Raw genomic sequence first — 13,506 nt, 5'->3', positions numbered from 1 at the left:
ATATCTGACTTGGCAATAAAAATAAATCTTTAAAACAACAACAAAAAAAAACCTTTTCTATGTGACACTGACACTCCACGTGCAAACCAGTTTGTGTCCTAACTACCCCATTTCCAATCCAGCTCCCTGTTAACACACCTGGGAAAGTGGAACTAGAGAGCCCAGGTGCTCAGGTTCCTGCCACCCTGGGAGGATCGGGATGAAGTTCCCAGTTCCTGACCTTGTTGAGGATCTTGAATATGTGTAAGGCAGACTCACCTTCATGGGGTTTTCATCATACGTTGGGGTTCCCAGGTCCATCTCAGCTTCATGCTCGAGGCTTGCATCATCGCCTGGGCTTTCCCAAGTAGGAGGATCCCACTGAGTCTGCCTAAAGGAAATTAAGAACAACCATGATGTCATGGTTAGAAAACAGAAGCCTGGTGTGAGGATCTCTGCTCATACATACCTAACATAGGACACACGATGAGACTTAGAACAAGTCAGCTCCAAATAAAAACAGCAATTAAACAAATCAACTAATCCAAGTCAACCCCATAAAACAGGTTTTGGTATCTTCTCAGCAGCAATAATCCCAGCTTGGAGACCTATCACCAACATTGATTAAAGTACCATATGAGTGGCAATGATATGAGCATGCTGGTAATGTTTTGAAAAGCACATCACTAAACTTGTTATCTGCCACTCACCTACTTTGAATATCCTGTAATTAGGGCTTAGCAAAGCCTACAAAGTTTAAAGACTAGACGCCTGCGTAGGCCATCCCTCAACAGTGATTGTACCTAGTATGTAATGTGTAACAAACCAAGGCACAACACACTCCTCACAATACTTGAAAGTGGAAAAAAAAAAAGTGATTCTGGTTTTAGAAGCTTCCTGGATTAGAGTTCTGCTCCTTTGGTTTAATGACTGACAGTGTGGAAAGACGTACAGGTTGAAAATTTGTGCCTCCTGCTCCAAATAGTCTCAACTGACAGCACGAAAGAGCTTTAGCAAGTTACCTTACTGCTAGCTGACAACTGTTTTTAAAAAGAAACAATGGGTCCAGCGCCGTGGCCTAATAGCTAAAATCCTCACCTTGCACACACCAGGATCCCATAGGGGTGCCGGTTCTAACCCCGGCAGCTCCACTTCCCATCCAGCTCCCTGCTTGTGGCCTGGGAAAGCAGCCGAGGACGGCCCAAAGCCTTGGAACCCTGTAACCGCGTGGGAGAGCTGGAAGAGCTCCTGGCTCCTGACATCGGATCGGCGCAGCACTGGCCACTGCAGTCACTTGGGGAGTGAATCATCAGACAGAAGATATTTCTCTCTGTCTCTCCTCCTCCCTATATATATCTGACTTGGCAATAAAAATAAATAAATCATAAAAAAAAGAAGAAAAGAAACAGGCAAAGATTTTCTTTTTGAAAAGGTAGATCTGCAGGGTAAACATGGGAAGGACATTCATGTCCAGGAATCTGGAGTGAGCTGTCCAGAATGTTAAGAGGACAGCCTTAAAACACCACAGGGCTCCAAGGAGCCAGCAATCTATCTGGCAAGTCAGCCTTGACACTCTGGCCTTTTCCATCACACCAATCTTTAACCAGCAACTTTATAAAGGTTGTTATGACAGTTATACACATTCTTTAACACAGGCCCACCTCTGACCTAAAGAACTATTACAAGATAAGCTCAAGATCTCTACTATCATAAAGGAAGCACAAGCAGCTTGTGGCTTTACTGTGGAAATGGTTAGTGCGCACGAACACACACAGACACACACACATCCTTTTAATATTTGGAGAATGATAGCATATTAAAAAGGTTGCTTTAGTATTGAAAAACAAAGTAAAAACAAAGTCCTGGTTGAATTTTCACACTTTGGCTCTTAAATCACAAATATATTCGGTTAGCAACTATAAAGAGGGTTGATTTTGCAAAGATATTTTACTATGACTTACAAAGGCTTTTTTTTTTTTACAAAGGCTTTTCAAAGCAAAAAGTATAATCGGAAAACACTGAACTAGGTGGAAATTTTAATTCAATCACACACAAAAAATGCATTATCCTGGTAAGGAGATCAATGGGGACAGAAAACAGGTTGATGCCCTAATTAAAAAACAAAACTAAACAAACAAAAAAATCCCAAAAAGCTAAAAATACTTAGGTGTATTTTTTTAGAAATCTAAATTGGTACAAAATATTTCCTATTAAGCTATCAATATTTCCTAATTTAAAAAGTTTATAGATAAAACAAAAACAAGCTTTTTGTTCTGTCAATCAACTATACTACTAAAAATCTACTGGGTGTGGTAACATTAATATTCCTGAGAAAGTCCTGGCTTAAAGCTTGTATAGGGAAGACTCAATCAAAGCGAGTTCAGTAAAATCTGATGCTGCTTTACAGTAGAGCAAGGGTACACAAACCTTTCTGTAAAGGACTAGACAGTTAAATATTTTGTCTTTAGAAGCCATAAATTTTCTGTTACAACTATTGAACTCTGCAGCTGCAATACAAAAGCAGTTTGTTGACAATGTGTAAGTAAAACAATGTGGTTGCATTCCAATAAAACCTTATTTGCAAATACATGTGGCCCACAGGCTCTTTGCCAACCCTGTAGCAAAGTACAAGCATTGAAAAATAATGTACTTCTATATTAAGATATCAGTAAACAACATACTATAAAACATGAGTTCTAACAATTCAAGGTTATTACATACCAATGAGTTTACAAAGACACATAGAATCACACAGTCACTTAAAACTATTTGTCTAAAAAGATACATAGGACTAAAATTGAAGTATAGGTGAGGTGGTCACAGAAGGTGGCTGGGAACCCGCATTTACTTTTAACATATTGGTTACTCATTACTATGTCAATTAATTCCATAATGATGTAAATTTTTGCTGATGGTATGTTGGAGCTTTCAATTGACTGGGATGATACTCTGCTGGCTCTGTCATCAGACCAGAGAGGGTATACCTAAGAAGCCGTTGAACTTGACGGGACAATAAGATGCTGGACTCTATGTTTGGTATACGCTTGCAATGGGGAAATCTCAACTGAACTTGAGCTGTGGTTATGCAGCAAGGTGGAGGAATCCACCATGGTGAGAGGGTTTGGGGAGGGGTGGGGAGAACCCAAGTATCTATGTAACTGTGTCACATAATACAATGTAATTACTGAAGTTAAATAATAAATAATTAAAAAAAAAAAAAAAAAAAAAGATACATAGGACCTGGAACAGTAGCTTAGTGGCTAAAGTCCTTGCCTTGCATGCACAGGGATCCAATATGGGTGTTGGTTCCTGTTTCAGCTGCTCTACTTTCCATCCACCTCCCAAAGCCTTAGGACCCTGCACCCGTATGGGAGACCTGGAAGATGCTCCAGGCTCCTGGCTTTGGATTGGCTCAGCTTTGGCTGTTGTGGTCACTTGGGGAGTGAACCAGCAGATGGAAGATCTTTTTCTGTCTCCCCATAAATCTGACTCTCCAATAAAAATAAATAAATCTTTAAAAAAAGATACATAAAAAATATAAAAGTTATTTCTGCATAGTATAGCTTCTAATACTTACACTTTTAAAATATTTTTCTGTTGTGTTTGTTTTAAGCAATATGTATGGGCCCAGCATGATGGATCAATAGCTGTACTTTCCCCTTGCAAGCACTGGGATCACATATGGGTGTCAGTGTTGTCCCAGCTACTCCACTTCCCTTAGAGTTCCCTGCTTATGGCTTGGGAAAGTAGTCCAAGAGGCCCAATGCCTCGGGACTCTGCACCCAAGTGGGAGACTCAGAGAAAACTCCTGGCTTCAGATCAGCTAAGCTCCAGCCATTGCGGTCACTTGGAGAGTGAACCAGTGTATGGAATATCTTAAGTCTTCCCTTCTCTATGTAAATCTGCCTTTCCAACAAAAAATAAATAAAAAGTAAAAAATACATCAAAATTATCCAAGAATCAAACTCTAAAAATTGACATTTATTTAAGATGTGATTCTGGAAATGCAGCAGCCTTGAAAAGTGGAAAGCAACAAGGAATCTGCATGTGTAGAACTCACATGCACATACTACAAGCGCAGCTTCTTCAGCCAGGGAAGCAGACCTGGGGTGCCCACGGGTCCTCTTACCTTGTGATCACATGGTAGTAATAAATCTTCCCTTCAGGGTCTCGGGCTGTCTTCCAGTTGGGAGGTAAGACAATGGTTTTTGGTTTCGGAGGAGAGGGAGGTGGCAGCTCCAGGAGGTTACTTGTCACAACCATTTCAGGCTACAGAGAAAACACACAGTTTTGATTAGTGACAGCTATCTGGCTGAAGAGGACAGAAGAGTCCACTTCTATGCAATATGGAAAAAATGTACATCTACTTTCCTTTTAAAAAAGACTGCAAGGGAGGGCGGAATTTTTATATTTACAAAACTATCACGGAAACAATAATAGAAAAGTACAAAAATAAAATTAAAAAGGACTGAAAAGAGGGCACATTCTAGCAAATGGCTAAAGAGACAACATATATTCACATATATGAAAGAATTTTAGAGATCAGGGTTGGCGCAATGGCTTGACTTACTAACCCTCTGCTGCCCGCACCAGTATCCCATATGGGCACCAGTTCGTATCCTTGCAGCCCCATTTCCCATCCAGCTCCATACTGTGTCCTGGGAAATCAGAGGATGACCTAAGTCCTTGGGACCCTGCACCTGCATGGGAGACCCAAAAGAAGCTCCTGGTACCTGGTTTCAGATCAGCTCAGCTCCGGCTGTTGTGGTCATTTGGGTAGCAAAACAGCAGATTGATGATCTTTCACTCTCTCCTCTCTGCCTTTCTAATAAAAATAAATACAACTGGGCTCGGCAGCGTGGCCTAGTGGCTAAGGTCCTCGCCTTGATCCCATATGGCCGCTGGTTCTAATCCCGGCAGCTCCACTTTCCCTCTCTCTCTCCTCCTCTCAGTATATCTGACTTTGTAATAAAAATAAAATAAATCTTTAAAAATAAATAAAAAAATAAATAAATACAACTTAAAAAAATTTTTTTCCCCAGGGATCCACCAGAAAATCCAGAGGTTAGTGGATTAAGTGGTCACTTGTGATGTTGGGATCCCATATGGGACTGCCAGCTGAGTCTAAGCTACAACACAGAAATGGCCCAACAACTTGGTGCCTGCCACCCGTGGGAGACCAGGGTGGGAGTTCTGGTTCTTGACTTCAGCCTGGCCTAACCCTAATTAACTATGGCAATCACCTGGGGGAGAATTAATGGACTGAAGCTTGCTCTCTCTCTGTAACACTCTGCCCTAAGGCCCAAATCGGATGCCGGCACTGCAGGTGCAGAGTTAGCCTACTAACTTAGCCACTGTGCCAGCCCCAAGCTACCTTTTCAATAAATGAATCCTTAAAAGGAAGCTCTGAAAAGCAAATACAATATAATTTTCTATATATCTTAAATCATATATATATTTAAATTTACTGCATATTTTGAAAAAGAAAAAAAAACCCTCAAAGCAATAGACTGAATTGTGTCCCTACTGTGATGAACCTGGGAGACGATACCTTTACTGAAGTAATAAGGTTAACTGAGGGCACAAATTTGGAGACTGGGATGGGGTGCTTAGCCAGCAAAGCCCGGTGAGGACACAAGGACAGCACACCTGCTTCCTACCAGTCTAGGCTCCATTCTCAGTTGGACCGTCCTTGTCCCAGCCTCCTCTCCCCACTCATTTCCTCTCACAGGTTGCTTGAGCCACCGCTTACCATATATAGCACCACAGAGTAATTTATCATGAGGGTATGGAAATGCTACAGCACAAACTCATCAATGCACCCCCCCACATTAAGCCATTCATTTTTTTATGATCTTTATTCTCAGAAGTGGAAGTATGTTCTGTATATGTCTGTTAATGAAATGTTTTTAAAAACTATAAAATTCACTGTTAGCCCTGCAAACATCATGCTATTGTTCAAAGGATGCGGATTTGTCAGTTAAGACATGGACAGAATACACTTCATGAGCTAGAGATGCTGCTACACTAGTACACATTGGCCAAGGCCTCCTGGTCCCTTATCAGAGTATCAGGGTTTAACACCTGCCTCTGTTCCCGATTCCAGCTTATGCTAATGTAGATTCTGAGACACAGAAACGATGGCTCAAGTAGCCAGGTACCTGCAGTCTGTGTGTGAGAGCTGAAGCTTCAGTCTCCGCTGCCATGGGACAGGAATTCTGTATTTTGCTTGTTTAATTTCACTTTATTTAAAAATCAAAGACACATGCACTGGTTCACTCCCCAAATGCTCAAGTCAGGAGTCCAGAACCTCAACAAGGAAATCCAAGCCCTTGAACCATCATGTGCTATCTCCCAAAGCACACCACAGCAGGGAGCTGGAGTGCACGCAGAGGAGGGGGATGGCAAGCAGGCACTCAGACTGGCTGTTGGCACCCCAAGTAGTGTCCTAACTGCTGCACCAAATGCCTGCCCTGTCTCAAAATAAAATTATTTTATTACCACTTTTAAAGATTTATTTATTTATTTATCTGAAAGGGAGAGTTACATAGAGAGACAGCAAGAGATATTTTCTATCCTGATTCATTTTCAAATTGGCTGCAATGGCTGGGAAAGGGGCTGGGTCACCCACATGGGTGGCAGGTCTCCTACGGGGATAATCCTTCACTGCTTTCTCAGGAGTATTAGCAGAGAGCTAGACTGAAGGGAGTGTGGATTTGAACTGGTATCCATATAGGAAGCCTAACCCTCTGCATCACAATGCTAGTCCCTAAATAAATAAATCCGCCTGTGCTGTGGTGCAGCACATTAAGCTTCCACCTGCAGAGCCGGCATCCCATATGGGTGTCAGTTCAAGCACTGCTACTCCCTTCCAATCTAGCTCTTTGCTAATGTGCCTGGAAAAGCAGTCAATGTCAGCCTAAGTACATGGGCCCTTGCAATCACATGGCAGACTCAGCTGAAACTCGTATTTCCAACTTCAGTCTGGCCCAGTGCTGGCCAAAAGCATTCATCTGGCAAATGAACCAGTGAATGGAAGATCCTTCTGTAAACTGACTTCCTTTTTTTAAAGATTTATTTATTTTTATTGCAAAGTCAGATATACAAAGAAGAAGATCCTCTGTCCCATGATTCACTTCCCAAGTGAGTGCAATGGCCAGTGCCGCACTGATACAAAGGCAGGAGCCAGGAACTTCCTCCAAGTTTCCCACACAGGTACAGGGTCCCAAGGCCTTGGGCTGTCCAAGACTGCTTTCCCAGGCCACATGCAGGAAGCTGGATGGGAAGTGGAGCTGCCAGGATTAGAACCGGCGCCCCTATGGGATCCCGGGGCGTTCAAGACGAGGACTTTAGCCACTAGGCCACTGCGCCAGGCCCATGTAAACTGACTATCAAATATAAATCTTAAAAGTATAAAAGTACAAGGTCTGCCAGAGTAACAAAAAGGATCCTAGATGCAAAGCATTTATCAGTCAACATAGTCATAAATGGTAAGAACCAAAGAAAAATAAATATTGATAGAATGGTTAGGTAGAGGTACTCGGGTCCCTCAGGTGAAACCATTAAGTATTTAAATTAAAGAAAAACACATATGGGAATAAAAACAACAAAACCAAAACCAAAATACAAGGTAGATAGTCTGCCAGAAAAACTGCAATACTTCTTACTGGCTGTAAGGGCTGAGGCTGCCCTGGCGTAACTATCGTGGTCACAGCTGCAGCTGGCTGCACCACAACCCCTTGTGGGTGAGCTGTGAAGATCTGCTGTCCCTGGATATACTGCAGACTTGGCTGGGCATAACTCTGAAAGAGAAAATGAAAAAAAAAATCAGTAATTTACCCAGCTTTAGCTCTAATAAAGCAGCAATAACTTCTAAGCTGGTGACAACCTTATTGGAAGATACACCCATAATTTTAAAACTTTCAGTACATAGATTTGGATACAAAGTATAAAATATCACATTTAAAAGATTTTAAAAATTCATTTTAATATTTAAAAAAAACCCTGCTGCATGCTGATGTTATCAGAAAGTCTTTTGCCACTAACCAGTAATAACTAACAGGTTGCTCTCACCAGAAAAGGTCATCATCAAATTTCAAACTAATTTTTGGCTTTTTAAAAAAAAAATTAGTTTTCTATAACACTCCTTTCTGGAAAGACAGAATTACATGCATCTGAAATTCTCAATACACATAGTGTGTTATGATGCAAAACACCCCTTCACATGTTTTTTCACTTAGGTATAACAACCATCAGATCCAAGTATTGTACATGTTCTGAAGTTTCACAAGCAATATTTAAATACTGTGGCTAAGACTTAAATGTGCATTAGACAATTACTTCTTAACTACCGAAAACCTGCTCTAAGAAGGACTGAAGGCTAATGTAGCTACTAGCAGGGGTCTGGATGAGTAATTTTTGACAGAACACAGAAAACAGCACAAAATAGTGCAATCCAATATTTGATTCGGCATTCTGGAATGCCTTAATCTACATAAATAACCAGACTCAATGTTAATTGTTGAGAATGATCAGAATAATCTCACAAAGCCAGAGAGGAAAGTATACGTGAAAATTACTTCCATCTTTAGGTATTCTGTTATTAAATAGGAACCCTGTACAACATCACAGATTTTATAAAAACAAATATTCGTATCGCTCTCTTAACTTTTGTCCTAAGAACTTCTGCCCTGAGAACTGGCTTAACAAAACAACTTTTTTTTAAACACCTGACGTTTATCCAAATTGTATTCCATCAGAAATCAGTAAGGATGGAGATAACAGCAATAAAGTTTATCATATAATGTTTAAAACTCTCAAAAATATATTCTAAAGCCCAAGTATAAAGTTCTACTCCATTTCTGATGAAGTTTTAATTGGGTTCAGTTCCGTGATTGGCCAATTTAACTGATATGGAATATGAGTTTCTAACATGAGTTTCTAACAGTCTTAATGGTCAGAAGGAAGCATCTTTTGAGCAGGTACCATAGGCAAATTACTGTTCCTTGTAGTGGCGTAATAGTTACATGTTGGTAATCCTGACCTGTACAGACTGAACAAGACAATATATAGGAAAACTGAAATAACAGCAATGCATACCTATATAACATTTAAATAAATCTTATTAAAAATATTTATTTTTATTGCCAAGGCAGATTTACAGAGAGAAGGAGAGACAGAGAGGAAGATCTTCCATCTGCTAGTTCACTCCCCACGTGGCTGCAATGGCTGGAGCTGACTGATCTGAAGGCAGGAGCTTCTGGGTGTCACATGTGGGTGCAGGGTCCCAAAGCTTTAGGCCATCCTCGACTGTTTTCCCAGGCAAAAAGCAGGGAGCTGGATGGGCAATAGATTAGCTGGGACAAGAACCAGCTCCCATATGGATTCCTGGTACATGCAAGCTGAGGATTTAGCCACTAGGTTACCATGCTAGACCCAAATAAATAAATAAATCTTAAAAGGGTAGGGGATAATGCTGTGAACAGCAAATTAAGCTGCTGCCTGTAGTGGTGGTGCCCCGCATGGGCACTGATTCAAGTTCTAGCTGTTCCATCTCCCATTTAGTTTCCTGTAAATGTGCCTGGGAAAGCAGTGGAGAATGGCTCAAGCATTTGGGCCCTGACATCTTCATGAGAGACCCAGATGAAGCTGCTGGCTCCTGGCTTCAGCCTGTCCCAGCTCCTGCCATTTTTACCATTTGGGGATTGAACCAGCAGATGGAAGGTTGATCAATCTCACTCTGTAACTGCCTGTCAATGAATAAATAAATCTTTAAAAATAAATAAAATTCTCAAGATTAACAGGAAGTACTAACTAGGTTTATATAAATCAAATACAAACCAAAAGGAGGAAGTGATTTGCAATCCAACTGGAATAATGCAAGCTGTACACATCTGTGAGATATAGATGTATCTATAAATCTGTTCGATAGGAAAAAATTTGTAGGAGCTTGGGTCCTACTTCCAAATAACTTGAAATCACACAAACTTAAATTTCTGAAATATAAATCTAACTAGAAATGTTACTATAACAAATGTATTAAATATAAATATATTTCTTTTTTTTTTTATTGGAAAGTCAGATATACAGAGAGGAGGAGAGACAGAGAGGAAGATCTTCCATCCAATGATGATTCACTCCCCAAGTGAGCGCAATGGCCGGTGCTACGCTGAAGCCAGGATCCAGGAACTTCTTCCAGGTCTCCCACGCAGGTGCAGGGTCCCAAGGCTTTGGGCCGTCCTCGTCTGCTTTCCCAGGCCGCAAGCAGGGAGCTGGATGGGCAGTGGAACTGCCGGAATTAGAACTGGTGCCCATATGGGATCCCGGAGCATTCAAGGCGAGGACTTTAGCCGCTAGGCCACGCCGCCGGGCCCAATATAAATATATTTCAATAGAAATTATAAGAGAAATCTAAGACTAATATGCCATTGAGGGATAAACTTAATTGCTACTTTACTACATCTGTTAAGACTTTATAAATTGAAAAATATGGGAGTGGCACTCTGGCATGGCACGTTAAGCCACTGCCTGCAGTGCCAGCATACCACTTGGACACTGGTTCAAATTCTTGCTTCTCAATTTCCCATTCAGCTCCTTGCAAATGTGCTTCCTAGCTTGTCCTGGACCAATAAGTATTTTGCTAATAAAATAAATACCAAGTAATCATCACAACTAAATGTTCAAGGTATATGGTGCTTTTATTTTTATGTGTTTAGCAGACTGAGTTAGAAAGAAATACTCCATCTGCTGACTGATCACCCAAATTGCTGATATGGCTGGCCCAGTGTTTTTTCCAGGTCTCTCAGGGGCCCAGGCACTTGGGCTATCTTCTGTTTTCCCATGTGCATTAGCAGGGAACTGGATGTAGAAAAGTCTTAAACCAGCACCCACATGGGATGCCTGTGTTGCCAATAGAGGCTTAACTTGCTACACCAGAACATCAGCCCCTAAAGTTATCTCTTTTAAAAAATATTTGTTTATTTAAAAGTCAGAGTAAGAGAGAGGAGGAGGGGAGAGAGAGAAATATTGATTCTAAGACATACAGTAATTGATGGGCCAGAACTCAGTACATACACCAGTGCACACTGTATGTCTTTCATTACCCAAGCCTAAATCATCTCTGACCAACTAATCTCAAATAGGGAAGAAGAGAGGATGGTCTGAACTACTGAGTTCATTTACCTCCTACTCCAAAACATGAGAAGTAGATTAGCGGGTCAATGAAGAATCCTTGATGGGAACTGAATGAAAGACTGGAATCAAGTAAAACTGTGATGCTTGGTTATCAAGGCTGATGATAACATCCAAGGCACGTCTTTCTGTTGGCTGGGATATTAAAGATTCTATTTATAAAAACAGCCAAATAACCTAGCAGGCATTCTACTTTAGAATTTTAAATATACTTCCCACTGCTATTGTTTAGGCTTAACACACGTAAGCACGTATTTCAGAAACAGAAATGGGAGAGAAATAAGCCATTTGTTATATCCATGATACTCATTCTCAGAGAAAAACTTGAAATTAAGGGACTGGCCTAAGAAAGATTACGGCAATATAAAGCAGGGCAAATTAGAACCTAAGCAATCAGTTTAGTATTACTAAAATTTTCTATAAGGCAGAATTAATCATGCCAAAAATATTAAGAAAACTTTTACTTTATGAGTATTATGGCAACAAGTCATCTCTCAAATAGGATAAACTAATTATATAAATGAAAACAGAAAGGAGAAGAGTAATCAAAAAGATAAGTGTGATTAAATTACTTTCCCTGTGTATTGTAACGTCAGCCCTCCATGCTGGCACCCTATAATCACTACCTTCTTTGGCCATCTCTCGTTGCTATCTGTCATCAGGAGAATCCCAGAAAATTACTGTTTTACTCCAAGACTGCACTGGAAGACACTGCAGCTTCCAGATTGCTGCCTCCTCCCTACCTCAATCACTTCCATGGGGAAAGCACCGGTATGCTGTGAGCAGCACTACCGAGAGGCCTTCAGGACAAGGACTTTGGCCTCTTGGCCACTTGAGTGAGTTAAAGTGGAGCCTGCATTCCCAGTAGTCTTCAGATGATGGCAACTTTGGCTAACAGCCCTACACTAATACAAACCTTGAGTAAGATCTACATAAGCTGTTTTGAACTTCTGGCCCATGGATATGTGAGGTAACTATATACTGCCTTAGGATGTTAGGTTTTGTGGTAATAATCAGTATATCTAAATTGACCTAGGTATACAAAGGATCGATGGAAGAATTACTCTGCTTGTGCCACATTTAATTAGCATCACATGAACAGACTGTAAGATGGAAAAAAATGGTCAGCACTGTGGCATAGTATGTAAGGCCACTCTTTGCAGTACGGGAGTGCACAGTTCCATGCTAAGGTGCCTGAGTAAGCAGCAAAAAATGGCCCCGGTGTTTGGGTCCCTGCATGTACGTGAAAGTTTCAGAGAAGCTCCTGACTCCTGACCAGTCTAGTTCTGGCCATTGAGGCCATTTAGGGAGTGAATCAGCAGACGGAATATTTTTTTTTCTCTGTTTCTTTCCCCTCTATGACTCTGTCTTTCAAATGAGAGAGGTTCCAGAATTGGTTACCTGTACAATTGGAGGAGTTGTCTGTGAATAAGGTGATGTCACACCATAGACAGCTGGACATGCTTGTCCTTGATAATATATGGTTGCTTGAGACTGTGCAGGAGAGTACTGCTGCTGTACACCGACAGACTGTTGGTTTGAATCCCAAACACTGTAATTCTGTCCCTGGACTGGACCTGGAGCTGGCACTGGCAAGACAGCAACGTTGGAATCTTGGTGTACAACACCATCACTCTGCGTCACATACTGTGAACTGGAAACTTCCACAGGAGCTGCCACATGTGGCACCACTGGCCCTGGTGGAGGGGCAGAAAGAGGTTCTGTAGAATGTCCCACCAAAGGCTGAGCATGGTCGTAAGGAGCAGGAGAACACACAGGGTCCATGCTAGGTGTGGGCAGGAGCACCTTTCCAGCATTAGGGTTGCTGGGATCCACATAGGCCTGCATAGGATAACCTGGTGGGTAGCCAGCAAAAGGATGATGAGAGGCGTTATAGCCAAGAGAGTCATAGGGCAGCGGTGATGTCATTCCCAGGTTCTGCATCTGCTGTTGCTGCTTCTGAGCCTCCCGCTGAGCCACCTCTTGTTCAAACAACTTCCGGCGCTCCTCTGTGGAAAGTTTATTGCGGTCTTTAATTCGTACTTTCTTTTTAGAAGTTGGTGTATCATACCTAGAAAGGAAACAGTAAGAGGACCACAGAATTATTCTCCCTAAATTGTAAATACAATCAAAGCACAAGTGTTATGCCACTCATCTTTTTTTTTTCTTTTTAAGATTTATTTATTTAATTACAAAGTCAGATATACAAAGAGGAAGATATTCTGTCCGATGATTCACTTCCCACGTGAGTGCAACAGCCAGTGCTGCGCCGATCCGAAGCCGGGAACCTGGAACCTCTTACGGGTCTCCCATGCGGGTACAGGGTCCCAAGGCATT

General features: G+C 41.4%; 1 protein-coding gene across 2 annotated transcripts in view; it reads right to left on the bottom strand.

Moving 5' to 3' along the window:
- Positions 1-13,506, bottom strand: part of SETD2 (SET domain containing 2, histone lysine methyltransferase) — a 98,675-nt gene that overhangs the window by 6,074 nt on the left and 79,095 nt on the right. For both annotated transcript variants that reach the window (XM_004581419.3, XM_058678973.1), the window contains 4 exons: positions 12,571-13,240; positions 7,647-7,781; positions 4,109-4,248; positions 259-370 (listed from right to left, as the gene is read on the bottom strand). In XM_004581419.3, coding sequence (XP_004581476.2) covers positions 259-370; positions 4,109-4,248; positions 7,647-7,781; positions 12,571-13,240 — 1,057 coding nt within the window. The remainder of the gene's footprint in view (positions 1-258; positions 371-4,108; positions 4,249-7,646; positions 7,782-12,570; positions 13,241-13,506) is intronic.

The sequence above is a fragment of the Ochotona princeps genome, chromosome 21 (genome assembly GCF_030435755.1).
Source record: "Ochotona princeps isolate mOchPri1 chromosome 21, mOchPri1.hap1, whole genome shotgun sequence".
NCBI lineage: Eukaryota > Metazoa > Chordata > Mammalia > Lagomorpha > Ochotonidae > Ochotona > Ochotona princeps.
This window is presented reverse-complemented; position numbering and strand designations above follow the sequence as displayed.